The 23,616-nt window shown below is 53.7% G+C and overlaps 1 protein-coding gene across 1 annotated transcript in view; it reads left to right on the top strand.

The window, feature by feature from the left end:
* MINDY4 (MINDY lysine 48 deubiquitinase 4) overlaps positions 1 to 23,616 on the top strand; it is a 118,456-nt gene that overhangs the window by 66,585 nt on the left and 28,255 nt on the right. Inside the window, 4 exon segments of the mRNA NM_001080319.3 lie at positions 9,180 to 9,278; positions 10,864 to 10,927; positions 12,001 to 12,066; positions 18,450 to 18,517. Coding sequence (NP_001073788.2) covers positions 9,180 to 9,278; positions 10,864 to 10,927; positions 12,001 to 12,066; positions 18,450 to 18,517 — 297 coding nt within the window.

The raw sequence follows: 23,616 nt of genomic DNA, 5'->3' as shown, positions 1-23,616 counted from the left end.
CTGTGAGGTTGAGGGACAGAGAGAAAACCTTGATCCTACCCTGTGGTCGGTGCTCAGTTAGAAGGATTATTGAGGGGCTGGCCAGGGGCAGACCAGCTTGGCCAATTTGAAGAGGCAGCTCTCTTAACCTATAACTGCATTCCCAATTGTTTTGAGTAACCCTCAGAGTTACAGAACTTCTGGCACTTGTTCTTTTTTTTTTTTTTTTCCAGTTGAAATCTAGCATATATACTGGAGAAGGAAGTGGCAACCCATTCCAGTATTCTTGCCTGGGAAATCCCATGGTCAGAGAAGCCTGGCAGGCTATCGTCCATGGGGTCACAAGAATTGGACATGACTTAACAACTAAACCACCACCACAACATACATACAGAAGAGTACACAACTCAAGAAAGTGCACAACTCCTGTATGTTCTGTTTAATAAATTATTGCAAAATCACACACCCATGAACACATCCCCAGATGACGAAAGAAAATATTCCCAGCATTGTGGACGCATCCTACCCAGTAGACACTTCCATTCTCTTCTCCAAAGTTGTAATTAACCAGATTTGAAAATCACAGTTTAGTTCTGCCAGTTCCTGAACGCTAATTAAAGGGACTCGCTCTTGACCTAGGCATTTTGGTAGCTTTTTTTTTTTCAAAGACAACAAGGCCCATACCCCTCATTTATTCATGTTTGGTTTACTGGGAAAGATACTAGTTCTCCAGGTACCCTGTCAAGCTTGGTACAAATGAAACATGTTTTGCCAGCCTAAAGGATGTGGCCTTAGACAGGGTCCAAGTGAAGGTATCTTTTCATGCTTGGAATTTTATAATTTGTCCAATAAGATGATTTGTATAATTACTTTACGAAGTAATAATCAAGGTGTTTGATTTCAAGCTGAAAGATGCCATCCAGAGGCATAGCGTGTCTGTCAGCAGAAGCCCAGTGACATAGCATTTCCACAGCAAGGTCGGACTTTGTCCTGTTCTTCTCCCCTCTGCCTGCTCTGGGGTCCAGTCCAGTGAAGTGCTACCCATGCTGTGGTCGGGAGAGGCCCATGTAGTGCGTGATGGTCCCGGATGATCCCGACTGGCTGGGTGGGACTGGCTGAGTGAGGGGCCTCTGGCTGCCCGCTCTCAAAGGGTACAGGGACCTTCTCCAAGCACATATGCACCCCTTGTCCCCTTTCCCTCCTCGCACAGGAGAGAAACACACAGAGAGGACTTAGTAGGCATTTGGAGGGGGTGCGGGGCCAGCATGGTAACTGTGGACTTGCCCTCATGGGACCTACACCTGAATACAAGAGCCAAGACGAGTGGGAGGTCGCGGGACAGGCCAGGTGCTCAGGGCCCACCTGGGCGTGAAGAGGGTTGGGGGGTGGTGCTTGCTGGAGACGCATGGCACTTTAATCTTACTGAGATCTGGATTGTGAGCAGGACTCCCAATGGGCTTCACACACGTCCTTGCATGAACTTGTTCCTCGCTTGGTTTCTCCTTTCCCAGCAAATCCCTCAGACTCCTCCCCGGCTCCTCACTGTGCAGAAGTTGTGACTCAGGGCGGCCTTCCCCGAGCTCCCCAGATGCTGCCTGCAGGCCCCCTACCACGAGATGCCCTTTTTATCCAAGTCATCACCTGCCCATCGCCTGCACCCCGGAACTCAAGACCCCTGAGAACAGGAGTCTTCTTGGACTTCCTGATCCATAGCTCGTTCCTGGCATCCAGCCCCAGACCTAGTCCACAGAAGAGGCCCTCAGAATTTTTACTGAATGAAGGCATGGACAAATGCATTAATTATCCAGGCTGATTGGGAGGGGAGGGGATGGTATTCCAGTAAAGAGAACAGCATGTGCAGAGGCCCCAGGGCAGGGAGAGGAGCTGAGAGTTGCCTGGGGTGACCAGGGCAGAGTTGCAGAGGGGCAGGGTGAGGCCCCGGGCTGGTGGGTGGGTAAAGGCCGGGCTGCCAGAGGGCCCTCAGGGCCCAGCAGCCTGCTCAGGTCAAACCTTGGCTTTGGCCATTGTGGGAGATGTTTTATAATTCATTTCAGCCCCATCCCCTTCAGAGCTGCTTTTGAACTTGGACTTTGGGCTTCTCAGGGGAAGTTGTGGATCATTTCCCAACAGTTAGGAAGTTGGTTCCCCGAAGGGCTGTGTGTGCGCATGGCAGACTTGGTTTCTCGTCTCCCACATTACAGCCCCACTGAGGGGCTGTGACAGCCTCTGGATCCCCAGGCATGTCCTTGGGGAGGAGTTCTGCTTTCCTTCCACACCCGAGAGGGAAGCCAGGGTTTGGGAGGCAGAAAGCCATTCCGGCTAGAGGCCCAAGACAGGCTCTGGGTGGAAAGAAACACGTACCAGCTGAGAGAGGAGTTGGGGCCAGCCTTGACTGAAGGCCCTTCAGGGCCAGCTGGTGGTGCATAGCGGGAGGAGGTCGGAAGGAGCTGCTGGCTGCTGGGGTTTATGTATGGGGTGTGCCTAGTGGGAGGGAACCCCGCTCTGGGGGATGGAGGCCTGGCCAGGCTGAAGGAGGCCTGTGCAGATTGGCCAGGAGAGCTCGGCCGGCTGGCCAGACAGGGTCCCCTCCCCCAGGAGGCATGGAGGGATTCACGCTACAAAAGAGTGATTCACCTTTTTTTGGAGCCCCACAACTGAGGTGCTCCTGGTAAGTCCCTTCCCTGTTGCCTGGGGCCCTGTACTGAGAGCTGCTCTCCCCGCAGGCCTAGCAGAGTGGGCTCCCTTCTTGCTCGCCTTGATGGCCAAGTAGACGCAAGAGTGGGTGTTCTTCATGACCAGCCTAGAGGGAGGGACAGAGACCTTGGCCTAGTGACCCAGGCTCCCTTGTCTAACCAGAGCCGCTGCAAGTGCCTGAAGGGACTCAGGAAAATGTGGCTCTATGGGGCACCAGCTCGGGGAGGTCCCAGTGGTGACAGGTTGTGGGCAAGGGACACCAGCTGCCTCTACATCTTCCTCCCGTGTCTCCTCCTCCTACTGCCATGCAGTGGGCCTGACTTTGCTGAGGCATGAACCTGCCTTGGGGCTGGAAGGCGATTGAGGATCAGAGGAGAGTCCTCCTGGGTTCAGGCTAGGACTTAGGTCAGGCAAAGGCCAGGGGAGTGCAGGGCTGGCGGCTGAGGCTGGCAGCAGAGGGATGGAAGGGTGAAAGTCAGGGTTTGCTTGCAGAAGTGAGGCCTTCCAGATAAGAGGCCATAGAAAGTTGTCCATGCCAAGTGGGTGTCGGTGCACCCTGTCGGTGCCTGTGCTGAGGCTGGGGCAGTGCTCAGCTCTGGGCACTGAAACAGGTTAGCCTGTTTCAGGATGGGGGCTGCTAAAGAGAGTACTAGACTGGCCAGAGACCTGGATCACAGCCCATGGGCCAGCAAGGTTTCACTTTCTCCATTTGGGAATCTCTGTCCTGCCCAAGTCTGACTTAGTAAGGAAATGCAACCTAGTCCTTCATAAATGAAGGGCTGTGCAAGTGGGTGGGACCTGGGAATCACCTACTAAGGTATATACAGGGAAACTGAGGCTCAGAGACAGAAAGATGCTGGCCCAGGTTCACACCTGGCCTCCAAGGTAGAGCCAAGCTTGGGACGTGACACCCTGTGTCACACCATGCTGTGCCCCGCAGGAGACGCAGAGTACCAGGACAGCCAGAGAGGCCAGGAAGGGGCTGGCGCCAGGAGGCCAAGTGTCATGGGCTTAAAACACCCGAGGGCTGGGCCCCAGACAGACTCAGTGATGAAGGTATGGCTCTGTAGGTGCTGTAGTTCACAAAGGGCTTCTGGGCAGAACTCCCCTTTTTTCCTAATTTGGAAAAAAAAATGCAGAAGAGTCCAGTGAACTCCTAGGGATCTGCTGCCTCATGTGAGGAAAGTGTGACATTAGACGTCCTGCAGGAACCTCTCGCAGCCCCAGCCCCTCTGGCTGCATGGATTCATTTGTATGATCTCGACATTGATTGGGTTATTGATGTTGCTGCATGAGCTGTGTGCACTGAGCTGGGTTTGAAACTTCAGTCCTCCCTTTTGACTCTGAAATCCGAGATTTCAGAAATGATCCGGCTTAAAAAAAAAAAAAGCAGGCAAGCTCCTCTGTTCCCTCTAGGAACACCGCAGAGGCCCTCATGTCACACAGGGACAGGGACAGCATCCGCAGCTGCCACACTGGGCCCTTGGGGGTCTCTTGGACCGAGGTTGGTGGGCCTTCCTGCACTGGGTCTGCAGGTCTGGTGGGGATGCCCCCCTGCTCGCTGCCTCCCCAGCAAATGATGGGGAAACGGTTCTGTGAAAGCCGCACAAGGATGTGACTGCACCCTCCAGGGAAATCATGCTGAAGTAAAGGCTTCTTGGCAGCGGTCATGTTTTTTCTGCGGGACTGTCTGCCTTCATTAAGACTCATTCCATCAGGCCGGCAGCCGGCCTCTGCTCAATCGGGGAGGATGGAGCCGGACGGCAGGACTTGGTGTTTTTCCACTCCAGGAGGGGCCGTGCCGGCCGGCTCAGCTCGTGGGAAGCAATGGTGAGCCTCGTTCCCCTGAAGGCCTGGGACACACCATGGGCTAGGGAGCTGTCCTTCTGCCTCCACTTCCCTTCTCAACTGGGGAAGTTGAGGCCCAGAGAAGGAGGGGCGCTTGTCCAAGGCCCCTCCAGACAGTCAGTGGATCCAGGCTCAGATTCCAGATCCAGTGGTCCCCAGGCCTGCGCTGGCAGCATGTAACCCTGAAAGGGGGAAGAAAGACCCGCAGTTGCTTGCCAGCTTTCCTCTGATTCTTCTGTAGGCTCAGACTGGCGGGCATGTCAGAGTGGACAAGCGAGCCTGCTTTGAGTTAATGAGGGTGGGAGAACCATCTTTTTAATCTGAAAGACCTGGATAATTAAGCCAAACTGAGGACGTATTCCTCCCTGACCCCCATTGCCATCCCCAGACAAATCCTGCCCTTCTCCTGCGAGGAATTAGACTCTTTTAAAGAAACTTCCCTGGTGGCTTAGCTGTAAAGAATCTGCCTGCAATGCAAGAAACCCTGGGTTCAATCCCTGGGTTGGGAAGATCCCCTGGAGGAGGGCATGGCAACCCACTCTAGTACTCTTGCCTAGAAAATCCCATGGACAGAGAAGCCTGGTGGGCTACAGTCCATAGGGTCGCACAAGAGTCGGACAGGACTGAGTGACTGAGCAGCAGCAAAGAAACTTCTTTTGGTTTAGGAGCCCGGCCAGGTGCTGGGTTCGTGGTCGGGGTTGGAAGAAGGCAGTTCAGCCCCAGCCTTGCCAACAAGGTGAAGGCAGAGACTGAGTTCCCCCGGGGAAGGCGGAGGCCCAGTGATTCACCACAGCACCTCCCCACTTCCTCTGGTCATCTGCACCCACCACAGCCCTGGACACCCTGCGGCTGGTTACATGGCACAGGGCAAGGCTGGGAGGATGCTCGGGACATCTGGTCCGGTGTCTGCGTTTCTGGGTGGGGAGGTGAAGGCCAGCGACGGCAGGGGGCTTCCCCAAGTGAGCCAGGAATGGAACGCAGTCCCCACCACTGCACTTGCCCCCATGCTGCCATCTTTTGGAAAGCTTGTCTCAAAAGAAAGAGCCAGAGGAGGCCCAGGGAAGGATGGAGAGGCTAAATGGAAGCCAATGGAAAGAACCAAGACTTTGTGCAGAAACATGGACATTCAGGGGGTCTGTAACTAAAGCCTGTGAGACCAGGAAGATAGGCCCCTCCCAGGAGCCAGGTCTCTTGATGGCAATGCAGGCACAGGAGAGACAGGCTCAGAGGCAGAGGGATGCTGTGCCTGATGCCGGGGGCTCCAAACGGCGGATTCCACCTCCCATCCTCTCCTGCTTCCCTCACTGTCGTTTCACTTTGTCCAGTTTTTACTAACTGTGTGACCTTCAGTTCAGTTCAGTTCAGTCGCTCAGTCGTGTCCGACTCTTTGCGACCCCATGAATTGCAGCATGCCAGGCCTTCCTGTCCATCACCAACTCCCGGAGTTCACCCAAACTCATGTCCATTGAGTCCGTGATGCCATCCAGCCATCTCATCCTCTGTCGTCCCCTTCTCCTCTTGCCCTCAATTCCTCCCAGCATCAGAGTCTTTTCCAATGAGTCAGCTCTTCGCATGAGGTGGCCAAAGTACTGGAGTTTCAGCTTTAGCATCATTCCTTCCAAAGAACACCCAGGACTGATCTCCTTTAGAATGGACTGGTTGGATCTCCTTGCAGTCCAAGGGACTCTCAAGAGGCTTCTCCAACACCACAGTTCAAAAGCATCAATTTTTCGGCGCTCAGCTTTCTTCACAGTCCAACCCTCACATCCATACATGATTACTGGAAAAACCGTGGCCTTGACTAGACCGACCTTTGTAGGCAATGTAATGTCTCTGCTTTTCAATATGCTATCTAGGTTGGTCATAACTTTTCTTCCAAGGAGTAACCTTAGGTAAATCATTTAGGCTCTGTGCCTCAGTTTCCCCATTGTAAAAGCGGACAATAATAGTATCTCCTTCATAGGGTGGCTTTGATGATTCATGCAGTAATACGTGTGAAGTGCTCCTAACAGCTTCTAACATGATGAGTACTTATAATATATGCTGGTTTTTAAAGTCTTATTTGTGGCCACCCTGAGAAGCTCTCAATGAAGGGTTACCTGCTTCAGCGTTAGTGTGAGTGAATGTTTGGAAGCTGACCCAGTAGCTCCGTTTGGGGGTTTTCCAGCATAGACGCTCTGGGCAGAGTATACCATCTGGGCATAACTTTGCAGCACTCTTGGCTGTGTTGCAGGATTTAGGTGTGTGTGTGGTGTGTGTGCGGGATGGCCGGGGGTCCCCTGGTCACACCTGTGCTGCAGGAGGAACCTGCAGTGAGTGTGTTCAGTGAGGGTTGGAGGGAGGGCAAGGCAGAGCAGCAGTGCGGGCCAGCTCGGCTGAGGAGCAGGGGCAGGAAGAGGTGAACGTGGGTGCTCAGGAGCTGGGACTGCTGGGACTGACTGTCACCTGGATGGGGGCAGGGCCAGAAACAGGAGCTGTGGGGATGATGGAGGCCACATCCATGGGCTCTGATTCCAAAGAGATGAACGTCCAGCCCTTTCCCCTTTGTCTGACAAGCCCAGTGTTCCCGGCCCTCCGCGGTCCTTGGCGGTCGCTCCTGAGTCCCAGAGCGATGTTTCCTCACCTTTGTTTCCATAGTTGACAGTGGCCCGCAGCCAGTGCTTCCCAAGTGTCGGGTGCTGATGGCGGGGTAACTGTTTCCAGAGGAGCAGGCAGGCTTCCTGAGGCTGCAGACACCCCAGGCACTCTGAGTCTCATTTCCCAAGTGGTTGAGCGCTCGCTTGTCTCGTTGAAAGATTGCCTGGTGTCGGTGGCTTGTCGTCACTTTCACACCAGATGTCGGGGGCTCTCCGTCCTGTCAACTCTTTGGCCACAGCCAAATGTCAAGTGGGGACACTTCCATAAAGACAACAATCAAAAGGTACCATTTAACGAAGCATCCTCCACACTCCAGGCACTGGCCGTGGACCTGACGCACATCATCTCATGTAAATCGCCCAAAACGATGCAGGAGGTACGACTGCCACGGCCAGTTTAGGAAGTGGGACATGGAGGAACCCTATGTCACGTTGCCTCCCACTTTAAAGACACGGCACCACAACAGCCTAGGTGCAGACGGCCGGCTCCATGTGCCAGGTTCTAGGTTGTGAACATGTGCTGCCCCCCATGGTGACCTGCGTCCTGGTCTCCAGGTTCTCCTTTCCTACCCTGGGGAGGAAGTACAAACAGCAGTTTCCTCCCAACAGCTCAGCCTGGAGCTTAGGGTACTTGGTAACTGAACACATGGGAACTCCCTCCGTACTCCTGGGAGCCCCGGCATCAAGCCCCTTTTGTTCCTTCAGTAGCGGAACACTCAGACACTCAGCCTGCCTCTGTAGGAATTTAGCCAGGATCCAGGGCTGGGCAAGAAGCACAGTTCTGTGGAGCCCTGGAGACAGAAAGAGCGTCTGTATTTGACTGCTGCTCCTTCTCCCTTATTGACTTCATGCACTAGGGGCCTCTTGTGTGTGTGTAAGTGACTTCAGTCACGTACAACTCTTTACGACGCTATAGACGGTAGCCCACCAGGCTTCTATGTCTATGGGATTCTCCAGGCAAGAATACTGGAGTGGGTTGCCATTTCCTTCTCCAAGGGATCTTCCCAACCCAGGGATCGAACCCACATCTCTCATGTCTCCTGCATTGGCAGGCGGGTTCTTTACCACCAGCACCACCAGAGATCTCTCTGCCATTGTTGACACCACTGAGTACCTGTCCTTCTTAAACCCTTTTGGTCCTAAGATAGTACTGGCCCCTCTCCGAGATCTGCCCTTCCTGCCTCCCTCCCTGCCTCTCTCATATACTGGAGTTCCACCAGGCTCCAGCCTTGGCCCCGCCTCTGCCTGGTTCATCCTCTCTCTGGGAAATCATAGCCACTCAGAGTGCCCAGGACACCTCACAGGCTGGTGGTCCATAAACCTCTACTCAGCCCAAGCTGCTCTCCTGGGCTTTAGAGTGACAGCTTCACCTGGATGGGGGGGTGGGCATGGGGGTCCCTCGGGGGGAGGTCCCACATGCATCTCCTGTCGCCCCACTCCCCGCCCTGTGCCCACATTTCAGCTCCACCATACACTCACCCCAAACCCTGCAGTCATCATGAATCCTCCCTTTCCCACGTCTCCACACCCTGTGTCTAAGTAATTAGCAAGTCAGGCCACTTCCTGTCCACACTTTGGGTCTCATCCCCTATCAGCTGGAGGAGCACAGGGCACCTCTTTGCTTGCATGAGCCGCTGTCTCCGGGGCCCGGGTGTCAGGACTGGCCCAGCTGGGGTGGTCAGGGCGTGCCTCTGTGTGGGGTGGCAGCAGTTCTGGGCCCAGTCTTCCAGGCTCTGTCAGAACTCGCAGCCTTTTCTTGCACGCACCTCTGGGCCCTGCCAAGTCTCCAGAAGCCCCTTTGCTCCCGTGGGTGATTTTCTCAGCCTGCTCCTCCTCCAGCCCTGCTGGGGCCCCCTTCCTCTCGGCTCTTTTCTTGGTCCTCATCTGCGGAGGCCCCAGTCCCAGGTTCTGTCTGAGTCCTCTGGGTGGCAGAGGAAAAAGGACAGGCCCTCTGCCTCACGGCTGTGTCGTCTGTAACTTCTGCCACTACAGGCCTAAGCTCGCTTCCCTTTCTGTCCTCAGGCTGCAGCCTTCAAACGCTCGCAGGACCCATTGCCTGGCCTTGGCCATTGCAGACATTGTGTGGAGGGCTGGCGGCTGCGAGAGAGCCGTGGTCACACTGTAAGTGCTTCCCAGGGCTGTGTTGCTACTCTCCTACCTCGGGCGGGCTGGGCTGCAGGCGAGCTGGCTGTGTGCCTTCTCGTCATTGTGGAAATTGTCTTCTCATGCAGGCGGTCTGGGGTGAAGGACTGTGTCTGTGCTCCAGGTCAGGGGGAGCCCAGAGAGTTGCCCTGATGTGCTGGGCAGCCCTGCCCTGGGAGAGGGCCAGCCCTCCGCATGGCCCCAGTTGAGAAGGTGTCAGATCCAGGAATCCCGACCCTAGGGAGCGCTGGGGGCTATAACCCACCAGGGAAGACCCCTGGGCCCTGGCAGCCTGTTCCTCTGTATTTCTCTGATCTGAAGGCCCTGGAAAACAGCCTCTAGGCCGAGCCAGTCCCCAAAGTACCCTCCCATTTGCTGTGTCTCTCGGGCCCGTGTTCAGATGAGGAGACTCAGAGAAGTGAGAAGGCGGTGGTGGAGCCAGCACAGTCTTCTCCCTGCTTGTCCTGCTAATGGAGGACCCCACCCCCATAATCCACAGAGATGGTCTGCCGGTTCCTCAGCCTGACCCTTGAGAGTGGAAGCCTCACTTCATTCCAGCTGTGTGGCTAAGCTTTAGACAAGGGGGTCAGCCCGCTAGGGCGCAGTGGTCAGGAGAGCACAGCACTTAAGAGACTCTAAAGGCTGACTCCCAGTGCTGTTGCTTATGGGCTGTGTGACCTTGATGAATTGACTTGACTTCTCTGTGCCTAACTTGTTTACTCATCTGGGAAATAGAGGTGATAGCAATGATTGCTTAATGGAGTGATTGTGAGAATTGAATTGAGTCAGTATAAATGATATATAATAAATTGTAGTATCATTGATCAGTTTAATCATTTGTTCATATAAATAAGTGGTAAAGAGTCAGATGAAGTGCCCAGGATAAGTTCTGGCACATACTAAGCATCAGGTCAGTGTTAGGGATTATCGTCGTCACCACTGTTGTTCTCATCGAGGGCTTGTCCTTGGTACCCATGTTCCAGTTAACCTGCAAACCCTGGCCCTTAGGATATGCATGGAGAAAAATTCAATTTCTCCTCACTTTACAGATTAAGAAACAAGCCCAGAGAGGGGCAGTCCAAGGCTGCCCAGCAGGCTCATGTCATAGTGGCTCCAAACCCAAATGCCACTTCCAGTCCATGCCGCTTTTGGCTCCACGTACAGAGGCTGTGTAAACAGATGACCTCCAAAAGAGGCTGGACTTCCTCAGGTCCCTAAAAACCACGGGCAAGTGAGCATTCCTGTCTGGAAATATGCTCGTCAGTGGGTGAGAGGCAGACTTTTGGCTGCCAGGATCTGGGTTTGGTTATCCCAGGCTCTCCTTCAGCTGTCCTTTTTTTCCACTCTATATCAACCCCCTCGCCCCCCACTCCCGCCTGTTAGTGGAGTTCTCTGGACCAGCTTCGTGGGTGACTTCAAAGCGGCGAAAGCAGCACTTGGCTCCCTTCTTTCCTCTGGGCCACCTTTCTGTTTGTCCTCCCTGAGTGGCTGTGTGGTTTCACCCTGGCTCTAGGGCATGTCTTCTCTGCGAGCAGAGACTCACGCATCTTCTTTTCCTTTTTAGGGCTTCGGGAACACAGCACTTCAGTCCAACAGGGAAATACAAAGCAGATGGAGTCTTAGAAACAGTACGGCTTTCTGGAAAATTATCACGCGAACTTTGGCTTTGTTTGGGGACAGTCTCCTTTCATATAAGTAAATCCCTTGGGGCTGGGCAAGCCCTCCCTGTGCCCAGGCCAGCAGAATCCTCCACCTGGGGTTGAGGTGGGGGGCTTTCCAGTGGACTCCAGCCAGAACTGGCTTGATGGCTAAAAGGCTGACAGGAGCTCTGTCACACAGGTTGTACAGAATCTGAAGTCCCTACAGCACTCTTTTGGCTCAACCCAGCCTTCCCTGTGCCCTCTTATGTCATAGAATCCTCTCTGGGATTGCAGTGAGAGGATGCTGGGGGTGGGAGGGAGGGGAAGTGGAGAGCAGAGAAGAGCTTTGATGGACAAAGCCAGACTCGAGAAGACAAGGATGGGAAACTGTGCGACGTGTGGACATGCAGAAACTGTGACACTTTCCCACACATTAACTGCTTCACTGAGAGTTTCTCGTTTACTTTGTTTATTTCCTTTTGGACATATGTGTCCTGGGATCCTATCTGAGGATCTCACTTTGTCGAATGTTTTCTAGAAAAGTGTTTTTTTCTGACCTGCCTGAGAAAGCCCAGGAGACTCATGATCATTGCTTTGCACTGAACTCAGGACACTGCCTGCTGGGCTTAGAACTGGCTGGCGGTGGTGATCTGGTACAGGGTCACTCACCCTCTACCCGCCTGGACACCCTGCCCTCAAGGTGCTTCTCAGAAATCTGAGACTAGCCCTCAGGGTTCAGCCCTACCCATCAGCCTCACATGATATGCGGACTCCTGGGCTTTTGTCCCACGGTGTCTTGAATCCTCAGATCTCTAAAGGCAGGTCCAGTGTTGCAGCAAGGTGGCAGCCCCAGAGACCCCAAATGGACCCTGCAGCCCTTAAGTCACACATAGCTGCGGGAGCCCCTCTGCACTCCTGCTCCTGAGGTCACCGCTCTCTGATTGTAGAGTCATTCCCCGTGGGGTCCGCTAGCTACGGGAGTCAGGGCCACAGAAGCTCATCCAGCATGGGGTCCATCCACCGGGCCTGGCTAGTTCACCCTGTGTGTTTGTGTTTCTCAGCTCATCCTCCACAGTTTGACCTGCTATGAGGAGCTGGTGACTTTTCTTCAGCAGAGCATCCATCAGGTACGAACCATGGTTTAGTGTGTGGGATGTGCATTGCTCAGCTTCTGCTTTCTTTGCGGAAGAGATGCTGGTGAGCTGGGGTTGTTCCCCATTCATCCCCAGCCTGGGGCGGTGGGGTGATGCCAGCTGGGAGGCCAAGGATCTGACCTCTGTCACTGAGTCCTAGAAGTTGGGCCACAGCTACAGATAAAGGGAGCTGCCACAGCGAGGGCTGCAGAAGCAGAGCAAGGATGGAGTGGGATCAGACTAAGGGAAGCTGTGATCAGACTGTGATTATGAGAGCCTTCCCTTTGAGGGCGAGCAGCTACCTCTGCAGGTAAAAACCCCTTTGTCAGTGGGTGGGGCCCCGTATCAGCTGGGGAGGTGCCTAGGACGTGGATCCCTGGGCTGGGTTGGAGGTATGAGCACTCTTGTTGGAGACCCTAATAGTAGAGGACCTTGTGTGGTGTCTTGGGAGGCAGGGCTGGGCTGGCCAGGGCCACTAGAACATCCGTCTACTGGAGGAGAGCCATACGTCTGCTCCTAACTATGAGATGGGGCAGAACCCAGCCAGCGTTCAGAGAGCCGAGGGAACTGAGAGTGTGGCTATAGCCATGGGGCTCCAGTAGTGAAGAACATTGTCTCTGGAGCCATCTCCCTGTGTTTGCATCTAGGTTACACCCCTTGGTAGCTCTGTGACTTTGGGCACCCTAACGCACCCACTGTGCCTCAGTTTCCTCCTATGGAGCGTGAGGACGGTGACGGAGCCAGCCCCAGAGCTCCGTGCGCAGAGCGCCTGGAGCACTGGGTCCTGCGCCGAATTTCCAGTGGTCGTTAGCTTTCACTGTGGGTGTTTATCACCCTGGTTGTGATCTCTTAAGGCAACCTTGAGACAGGTTAGTTATAGTCAGGTAGAAATGGGAGGGAAGCATGGCTGAGAGGAAGCAGCCTGAGGCAAGGTTAGGGATGGACGCCCTCTGAGATTCCCAACCACCAGGCCACACAGTTCTAATGTCTATGTGCTGGGGCTGCAGGAGAGAAAGGCAACGAGGCCACGCTCTTCTGGGGCACAGGCCAATCTCCTGCTGTCCCCTCTGCCCTCGCTTCAGCTGTCCAGGCTGTGGGATCGGCCCTTTCAGGCTCCAGAGAAGGCATGAGAGCATTTGGTGGTGAGCGCAGAGGGCGGGAGGACTCATTGGTTATGGGACCAGGCTGAACACGCCTGCTGTCAGAACACCCTCCTCTGGCACAATTCCTGGAAGACGCTGAGGGTCCAGGCATAGCCCGGGGAGTGTTCTGGCCCTGACAGCACAGATGGCCCTTGGGTAGAAAAAGGGGGCCTGTACTGAGACCTGCACAGGGAGGGTGCCGTCCCTGAGGTGCCGAGCCACCTGCAGTCCACTCCCCCAGAGCTGATGCCTTGGGCATGACTTTCCCTGAGGAGAGGCCCAGAGCCTGGCCTGACCCGGAGTTAGGTGGGAGGGGGCTCTGATGTAGGAGGGGTCCTGGCCTTGGCGTTGGGAGTCCTGGGTAGGCTGTCACTTGCTGCCTGTCCCTGGCTTTCTCTGTTTCTTCATGGGCATCACCCAGTGGGCAGTCTGTCAACACAGCGCGCTCACCTCCGGCCTGGAGCAGGGGCCCTGGGACCTTCTCTGTTTTATTCCTTGGTCACGTGTGGCCTCAGGAACGTCACCAGGTTTCAGTGGCCTCATCTGGAAAATAGAAGATGGAGCAGTTGGGGGGTAACTTTTGGCTCTTTGTTGTCCAACTGTGATTCTTAAAGAAGAACCTTAAATGCATGGGAAGGAATGTCTTCCAAATTACATACGAGGCAAGCTAAACAGGCAGAAAGGACGCCTTGTATTAAACACACCAGAGCAGTGTGAGCTTACAGCAATGCATCTGAGAGACGAGCAACTCCGGACAGCATCATGTGCCTTTAGGAAAGCCAGGACCGAGGCCACCTATGTCCACACTGTCAGGTGAAGCAGAGCTGGAAGAGGGGAGCTCTGTGGAGCTACTGTGGGTCATAGTAGGGCGTGACTGCTCACATTGTCCAAAGATCTGAGGCCCTGTCATTGCCCTGATGGCCCTGGGGTGATCCTTCAGCATGAAGATCGTCTACATCCTTGTCTATAAATGGGGTCTCCCTCCTCCCTTGGCCTGTACCCCCAGGAGTTTTGATGAAGCCCAAGCCAGACAGTGAATGTGAAAGAGGTTCTGCAAGTGGGGTCCTCACAGCAGTGGGAGCTGCCTTCTTCCTGCCACACGTCTGGGCTCAGGGCAATTCTCCGTCCTCTCCTGGCATTGATCTCTGGGTGCGAGCAGTCAATATTTGGCCCTTGCTCTGGAAGGCGGTGTTTCCCGCCTGCAGTTGAATTTGTGTTTTTGCTGGAAACTGTTGAGCCATCTCAGCACTCCCCTCACCAAATTCATTTTTCATGGCCTGGGCCTAAGAGGGATTCCTCGTGCCAGGCCTGGAAATTAACACGGAGCCACGTCTGCCCAAAATAAATAGCCTCCTTACTGTGTTTTCATTACAGCTCACCCTCCTGGTGAGATGTCTGGCCACCGCCCCCTGCGAGCTGGGGGATGGTCCCGCCCCTGCCTCCTCCTGGGGTTCTCAGTGGACTCAGGTCTCTCCAGAGCCCCAACGGCTCAGGGGAATGGCCCCTTCTTCCCAAGCAGTACCAGACATTTTTCCAGACCCTGCTGGTGCGTTCCAGCCCATTTGCCTGCCTGGGCTCTCCTTTCAATGCAGGCACTTTGCCCTGTGGCCGTTCATGGCTTGGCAGCTAGAATTCGATGAGATAATTTTAATAAATGTTTTTTAAAACCAAATGGGATATTTGGTGTCATTCAGTCGTGTTCCAGCAAAGGCCAGATGCTCCGGGTGGGGGTCATGTCCAGTCTCACCTAACCTGTCCACACAGACAGGCATATCCTTGGCTCGGTGAGTGCTGCTTGGAGATGTCCCCAGGACAGTGGAAAAGGCTGGCCTGAGGATAATAATAGTTCTCTACATTTGCAGAGAGAGTTAGGCTTACAACGGGCATCTGTGTTCATTACTTCATTGCAGTCCTGCAAGTAGGGGGAAATAGGCCCTGGGAGTGCCGTGGCCTCCCCAGACAATTGGCAGAAGTATGTAGGCATTTCAGAAGGGGAAGCTGAGATCCAGAGAGCTTTGTCACTCCCTAAGGCAACAGGCAAGCCTGTAGTAGAGCCATGACAAGGGTAATCGTGGCCTGAATCCTCCCGGACCTCTGTCCCCCCCGCCCCACCCCCGTCCCCATGCAAGGATATTAGCATTACTCTTTGCAATTGTCAGAACATTTCCACCGACCTGGCCTCATAGGATGTGCCCTGTAACCCAAGGAAACATGCGACAGAGATACTCGTTATCCCCATTTTGCAAATGGGAAACTGAAGATGACAGAAGTGAAGTGACTAGCCTGAGGTCACAGAATTAGATGACACTGATTTAAGATTGTTGTTAATTCATTCACTCCATTTCTCCACACCCCCCCAAAACAAACAAACAAACAAACAAACTTAAAGTTACTTAGGAGATGCAGGAGACGCAAGTTTGAGCCTTGGGTCGGGAAGATCCCCTAGAATTGGAAATGGCAACCCACTCCAATATTCTTGCCTGGAAAATCTCATGGACACAGGATCCTGGTGGGCTTCAGTTCATGGGGTCGCAAAGAGTCAGACACTACTGAGCTCACACAGAGATAAAAAGTGATGTCCTTGGTTTTTTGTTTGTTTGTTTTTTCGGTACTTCAACTGTAATAAACCTGCCCTGTCTTGCCTCTGAGCCTTTGCATATGCTTTTCCTCTCACCTGGAACAAAGTTCCCTTCTCTTCTGATTCCTCCTTGTCCCTTGGGTTTCTGTCCAGACATTGCTTCCTAAAGAAAGCTTTCCTTGACACTCCCTCCTTCCCAAAGCCTCAGGTCTGTATTGACAGCCCTTCCTATGAGTTTCCAGAGAACCTTGTATTTCCCATCAGCATAGAGCCCCTTCCCCACCCCCCTTTTTTCAAGTTGCTTGTGATTCTTTGTTTCCTGAGTTACTTCTTGTGAGGGCAGGCCTATGTCCACCTTGTTCCCAACTTCCCAAGTAGAGCTTTAGCAGGCACATCCTCTTGGCACAAAAAGTTCATCCAGTAATTGTTTTTTTTTGGAATGACTGACGAATTAAATAGGTGAAAATAAAGATTTTATGTGTATGTAATATTTAGAAAATGCTATGCTATGCTAAGTCACTTCAGTCGTGTCCGACTCCGTGCGACCCCATAGACGGCAGCCCACCAGGCTCCCCCGTCCCTGGGATTCTCCAGGCAAGAACACTGGAGTGGGTTGCCATTTCCTCCTCCAATGCATGAAAGTGAAAAGTGAAAGTGAAGTCACTCAGTCGTGTCTGACTCTTAGCGACCCCGTGGACTGCAGCCCGCCAGGCTCCTCCATCCAATTGAACTATAGTTGATTTACAAGGTAGTTCAAGTATATGACATAGCAATTGAATATTTTTATAGATTATACTCTATTTAAAGGTATAAAATAGTGACTGTATTTCCCTGTGTTGTACAATATATTTGTGTGATATACATGATGGTTTGTGGGCTTCCCTGGTGGCTCAGATGGAAAAGAATGTGCCTGTAATGCGGGAGACCCAGGTTTGATCCCTGGATCGGGAAGATCCCCTGGAGAAGGGCATGACTACTCCGTATTCTTGCCTGGAGAATTCCATGGACATAGGAGCCTGGCAGGCTGCAGTCCACATGGGATTGCAGAGTCAGACCCGACCGAGCGACTAACACTTTCACTTTCACAAGATAGTTTGTACCTCTTAATCTCCGACCCCTTTCTTGCCCTTCCCCCTTTCCCTCTCCTCACTGATATATATCTGTGAGTCTGTTTCTGTTTTATTATTTAATTCATTTATTTTTAGATCCCACATAAAAGTGATAACATATAGTATTTGTCTTCCCCTGATAAACTCTGTATTTTGACGAAAAGAAAATATTATCAGAAGTTTGAGCTAAAATAGTTTGAGTAGTTGAATATCATATTTGGCTCTGAGCTTCCTAGCAGCCAAGGCAAAACCAAAATGGAAATACAGTAAGTTATATAATTCTCATTCTTCCAGGAAAGTAAACTTTTTTTTCAGTTTTAAGTTCAAAAAGAAACTGATCACCCATTAATAACAATGACTATTATTACAGGCAGCATCTCCAACAATAACTCACAGAAGTGGTATTGTCCCCATAGGAGGATGAGTAAGGCCTTCACACCCATTTGCAGCTGGGAGAGCGTTCCTCTAGGAAGCAAAAGTGACATAGTCCATCCTAGTCACTCATGGCCTCTGGGCCTGCCGGGCTCACTGGACAGGTGGGCCTTGAGGACCCGCACCAGACTGACTGTTAACGCAGGTGTCAGGCCCTGTTTGAAGTACTTTACCAGGGCGGTCTCACTTAATCTTCACAACAACCTCATGAGGATGGCTCCTGTTTGTATGATCCTTGTTTTACAGATGAGAAGACTGGAGACGAAAAATTAAATGTCCCTGTGGTCACATAGCTAGGAGTTGGGGTTCAGAGCCGGAATGTAAACCCAGGCAGCAGACCTCCGGCTCCAGACCAGGGTTTGAGACTAGGGGAAGGCAAGTGGGGCACTCCTCAAATTCAAAGGGGTCCCCTCAAACCTCAGTAATCAGCATAAATGACATTTTAGTGCAATAGTTAAAAACTATTAAAATTAATCTGAAAAAAGTTCATGATGAACAGCAAAAAATTTTGAAAAGACAGGCTCTGCCCTTGCACTTGCCAGGCTCACCTCACTGGCACCTCCCCACCTGACCCTCCTCCATCCTGCTCCCTGCCCAGTGCAGTTCTTAGGACCCCGTAGGAATAAGGGATTTGGAATCGGAGGGAGCCCCCTGGATTCCCAGTGGGCTGCCTGCAAGTTGTGTGACCTTGGGCCAGTTGCTCAATTTTTGAGCCCAAGTTTCCTTGCACAGCAGAGGGCAGTGAATATGGTGTTTATCATATAGGCCTGGGGTAGTTTTAGTTGTTATAATGAGCAGAAGACACTTGCATGGTAGTGGAGGCCAGCACTGTCCACGAGCTTCCAAGACTCTGAGGCTGTGGGTGTTTACTCCCTTCGGGGGCACTGCGTCTGCTCCATTGTCACTCAGGCTTGTGTGTTCCTCATCCCTTTGGGAATCTGGTTTGGGAGACCTGCATGGAGTCTGCTGTGGGGCCATCTGGCAACCTCTGGGACCCAGCTTGAAGCAGCTGGCTGGCTTGGAATCAGCCTGCTCCCCGGGGTATGGTCCCCAAGGAACCCAGAGGAGGGAGGTGCAGACACTTGATGGGTTCTCACTGCTTTCTCCTCTTTCCAGTTTGAAGCAGGCCCTTACGGATGTGTCCTGCTCACCCTGTCGGCCATCCTGTCCAGATCCACAGAGCTGTGAGTATCTTCCCCACTTAGTTCCCAGAGCTGGGCTTATCTGTCTGGTCACTGCAGAGCACACAGTGGGTGCTCAGTGAACCTGGTGGAAAGGATAAATGGGGCAGTGAACTGGGGGATCAGTAGGCTAGTCGGGGAGAGAGCAGTTTCATCCTCTGTACACGTGGGCAGCACTACCTTCTCCTCCATCTCCCCACATGTACTGGGGAGTGCAGGGGACTCAGATCCAAAAGACTCCCCCTACACCCCCTCAAGAGCTCATAGCACCCCTGGGGTCCTAGCAGCACTGCAGTGGGTGAGTACTTGAGGGTGCATGAGGACTCCCCTGGATGTGTGCAGGGCTGGACAGTTGAGGCTGGGAGCTGGGAGATGACCAAGGGCCCTGTGGACATGCTGTAGGCCAAAGCAGTCCCAAAGGCTTCCAGGTTCGTGTCTAGAGCCAACTCTGAGGGGTACACCAGGGCCTTAGAGGCTGGGGGAGCAGGGAGGTTGGGTCCCCGACTGGTACTCTGAGCATCTCTGTCAAACTCAGGCTCCCAGGCTGCCTGAGAGCTGGAGCTCTGCCATCACCCCCATTCCCTGGGTGCTTTCTAGGCCTCTTTTCCACAGTTGTCACCTGAGTGTTGTGTCACCAGGGAGGGTACCAGATTAACAGCACATTAATAGGTTTGTAAAGTAGCATCGATTACCCCATCTACTTTCAAGCAGAGCGCAGACCCCAGAGGACATGGAGAGCTAGGGGGATAAATTTTCACTTGACGGGGTAGCAGGGTGTGTATGTTGTTGGGGAAGATTTGAAAACAGCTCTGAGTAGGAGAGGTGGTAAGAGTAGCTATGGGGTGCCCAGACTGGTGGGGGGCCCGGCAGAAGGAGATGCTTGCTCCCTGATCCTGGGCCTGGGTGGGTCTTGTCCACCTTCCCCAGGCCTTGGGTGCCGGTGGGAGAACAGGGAGGCCAGAGCTCTGTAGCCTCGTGCTGCGGGCTGGCCTGCTGCTCACTGCTACTGACCTTATTAAATGCGTGTGTGTGCACTTTCTAATGGCATTTTTCTTCTAATCCTGCCATAATGATATGATTCATTCCTGGCTGGGCTCACGTGCACGGAGACCGTAAGCCGCTGCTCTGCGTTCTCCCCAGGCCTGGGTTTGCTAATCCCTGGGCTGACCGGTGTGTGGGGGACAATCTTGAGCTTCCTGACGGGAGGACCAGGCCTTTCTGCAGTCCTCTGGGCCCATTTCCCCCTCTGCATGGGGGTCCCCTGACTCTGAGGGTTGAGGTCTCTGTGCTTAGAGTGTCTCTGCTGTTGGTTCCACTTGCCAGCCTGGAAGCTGGGCCCCCTGTTCACGCGCATGCTCCTTAGGGAGCTGCTCGTGCAGCCATGTCCATCTGAGGGGCTTTCGGGGCCCCCCCATCCAGACTCTGCTTCATGTTCTCCAGAGCTCCACCAGTGGGATGGCTTCTGCCACCTCCCCGCCCCATCCAACCAAGTCAGACCCCTAGGTGCCTGCCTCAGCTGTGGTACCTGTGGGGCATCTGTTTTGGGGTAGGCTGCCCCACTGCACCAGCCCAACCTCATGCCCATGGGAAGGGACTGCCAGGCCCCTCCGCCTCCACCATGCACAGACACAGAAAGGGACATACACATACTCAGACACACACATACACATGCAGACACACAGCACTGTAGGGTCCTCTTGGCCCCAGAGAGAGTATGTAAAGATGGTCTCTCCTGCTCACGGCCCCTGAGGACCTTCCGTGTGAACCGGAGGCCTGTGGTTCTGAAACCTTCCTGGGCAACTACAGCCATCCTGGCCCCTGCCTGCCAGGAGGACCTCACAGAGACCCGCTCAAGCATTGGCCCCGGCAGTGCATTGGCGGGGTTTGTCTTACTCCTGTGGCTCCCCTTTCCCTTCTCCTAAGTAAACAGCACAGAGAGCATTCTCATCAGAAGTAAGAAGGACAGCAGCCAGCATCTAGGAAGCTTCCTACCTGCCGGGCCCTTGGCTGTAACGTTTTACACGAGACGCGTTTAATCCGCACAGCAGTCCTGTTGGGTGGCAGTTGCCACCTCTGTCAGCATCTCTTTCAGATGAGAAAACGAGGCTCTGAGAGGCGAGTCAAGTGATTTGCCCGAGAGTTACACAGCTCACCTCGGGCAGCTGGGTCCCCGACAGGACTCTCTGGGTTTGTTGTTTAAGGACTTGAACTTGGGAGTAAAACAGACTTGGTTTCATGCCTGCCTCCATACAGCTTTGAGCCCGAGTTTCTTAACTCTGTAAAATGGGGCTGATAATTCCTACCTCACGGGGTTAAATGAAGAAGTGCCTGTCGTGTGCCTGGCAGGTCTCCAGAGGGTGGAAGGTCTTGGATGGCGGCTGTGATTAGTTCCGTCCCATCCTAGCTGTGCTCAGAGCCTGTCTTATCCTGTGCTGTCCTGTCTTGCCCTCAGCCTTGGCTGGGTGCCTTGTGGTGTAGATCAGGCCATGGGGATGTCCTGCAAACGGGGGATGGGTCCTCCTTGCTGCCTGGAGACTCCTCTCTACAGAAATCCCGGTTCTGCAAACACTGCTTAAAAACCACAGGACCAGGCAAACCCAAGGGCCTCCCTGCTCTGGGGTTCAGATTTAGCTTTGCTGAATCCTTTGATACCATTTCAGGGTGATCTGGGGCATAAAGTGGGTAACCCAAAAGAGAGCGTGCAAGCCTGTCAAATCATATACATGGGGCATGACGCGGTAACCCAAAAGAGAGCACAAGTCTCTCAAATCATATGCTCTTCAGCCAGGAGAAGCAGAGCAGGGATGGCTGGGAAACACACCAAGTTCTTCACAAACATAGTGTGAGTCTGTGTGCGTGTGTGGCCGGATGTGTGTGGATGAGAGATGAGTGAGTCTGGAGGCCCGGGTGTGAGATGATGTGGGTGTGGGTGATTGTATCTGAGACTGGGAAGGGTAACTTGATTGTGTGTGTGAGAAAGTGTGAGTGTGACCAAGGGCACGGCCAACCCTCCTCCTAGCAAGGCTCTGAGATGCATGTCTGGGTCCCAGGGGAGGCTGTCACCCCAGAGTCATTTCCTCGTGTCCGTGGGCTGTCCCCAGTGCTGGGTGGAGCCAGGGTGAAGGTACCATGGACAGACAGATGCAGCAGGGTGCAGCCTGCCCCCTTCACCCCCAGAGGCTGAAAGAACCGCAGCAAAGCTGGCCTTTGAGTTTTGTTTACTCCAGGCTGAGTGCAAAGCCTTCAGAAGGCTTTATTATTTTTCTGCTTGATTTCAAGCCATCTATTTTCTTTCCTAAGATCTCGAGTTGCTTACAGTAAATCTCATGCAGGCTTTCATGTTCGCCTAGCCCCCCTGCTTTCCAAACTGCCTGGCCCAGTACTTTCCCCAGCACATTCTCAGAAACCCCAAAGATGCTCAGGGTTGTGGGGTCAAGGTCAGCTCCATGCCAGGCCTACAGAGCACAGCGCAGGGGTGTGCCAGCCCCTTGGCACAGGGAGGGCTCGGGCAACGCCCCTTGGGTGACTTAGGCCCAGGGGGTGGGGGGAGATGGCTTGTGAAGAAAACCTTTTGATTCAGTAGACCTTTGGCATTCATTACAGTGGCAACTTTGGATGCCCAAGGGCAGTCTTGAAAGTTCAGAAGAGGCAGTACTTTGTCATTTGCTGAAGTAATTTTTGGGCAGCACAAGCCAGGCACTGAGGGTGTGGAGCAGCCCCCACGCCATGTGGCTCTGTGTTCTTTGTAACCGTCTCCAACACAGTGAAAACAGCAATGCCGTGAAACAGCCTGGAACTGAAGGCCAGCCATGAGTGCCGGTTAGGCAAAGGCAAGTGACAGAAAGGCAGTTCTTACCATAAGCAGACACTATTGATTGATTCATGTCACGCCCAGGGCTTTGGGAGTGGCTGGATCTAGAAACCCAAACAGTGTCTTTGGGACTGCGTGTCCTCCCTTCTGTCTCTTCACTCTTCCTCCCTGTGTCTCTGCCATGTTCCCAGGGGAGCCTCCTGCATGGTGGGCTCCAGGGAGCCTTTTCACTGGCACCCCTCAGCCTACAGGGAGCTGTGTCATGTCCCCACTTCTGATACCTAATAGTGGCCAGGCCTGGGCTGCACCTATTGTGGGGCACGTGAACTCAGGGAGCTGCCCCCGAAGGTGGTCAACCCCTCCTCCCCCTGCCCAGACCCACCACACTGGCTGGGGAAGGGATCAGGAAGGGATGGGCTGTATGGCGAGGAACTTGAGGTGTGGGACATATCCAGGAGCTGGAGGGGGCTTGAGCTTGGGGGTGGGTTACGTCTGGGCCCGGCAGGACACCCTCAGAGATGGAGAGAAGCAGCAGCGAAGCTTCCGGTCTGGCTCAGGGGGGCTGGGCTGGCTGGTGGCTGGTGACATAGGGATTTGAACAGAGGGCTGTTCTGGTTGAGAATCACAGGATCTTGGTGGCCCCGGATGTGCTGTCCTGGTGGGAAGGGATAGACAAGATTCTCATCAGCGTTCTCCTCCACCCTCCTGTTGCACCCCCTAAACCCGAGCCCAGGAAGGGAGGTGCACACAGAACCACCCAGACTGCGTGCCCTGACTCCACCCTGAATGGAGCCTCGCCTCTCTCCCCTGTCTCTTCCAGGTGGGACATGGAGACCAAGCAAAATGGTTAATGGCCCTCCTTCCTAACATGGCAAGTTCTTTTGACTATAGGTGGGAGACTGGACGAGAGGAACTTTCTCAATGAACAGGTCACCTTTAACCTGGATTTGAATTCCAGTGGAGGCCATATTTGAAGGCAAAAGGAAAAGAGGATGGCAGAGGACGAGATGGTTAGATGGCATCACCAACTCAGTGGACATGAGTTTGAGCAAGCTCCGGGAGATAGTGAAGGACAGTGAAGTCTGGCATGCTGTTGTCCATGGGGTCACAGAGTTGGACAAGACCTAGCGACTGCTAACAACAGCAAAGGAGGAGGGGTAGTGAGTGCTTTCAGCGGTTGCATCTGAAGACAGACAGAGCCCGGGGGCTGGATGCAGAGAAGGGTGACCAAGCCCAGACCACCCCAGGGTTAGTGGCAGAGCTGGGAGGGTCTCTTGATGTCCGGTGCACC

The sequence above is a fragment of the Bos taurus genome, chromosome 4 (genome assembly GCF_002263795.3).
Source record: "Bos taurus isolate L1 Dominette 01449 registration number 42190680 breed Hereford chromosome 4, ARS-UCD2.0, whole genome shotgun sequence".
Lineage (NCBI taxonomy): Eukaryota > Metazoa > Chordata > Mammalia > Artiodactyla > Bovidae > Bos > Bos taurus.
This window is presented reverse-complemented; position numbering and strand designations above follow the sequence as displayed.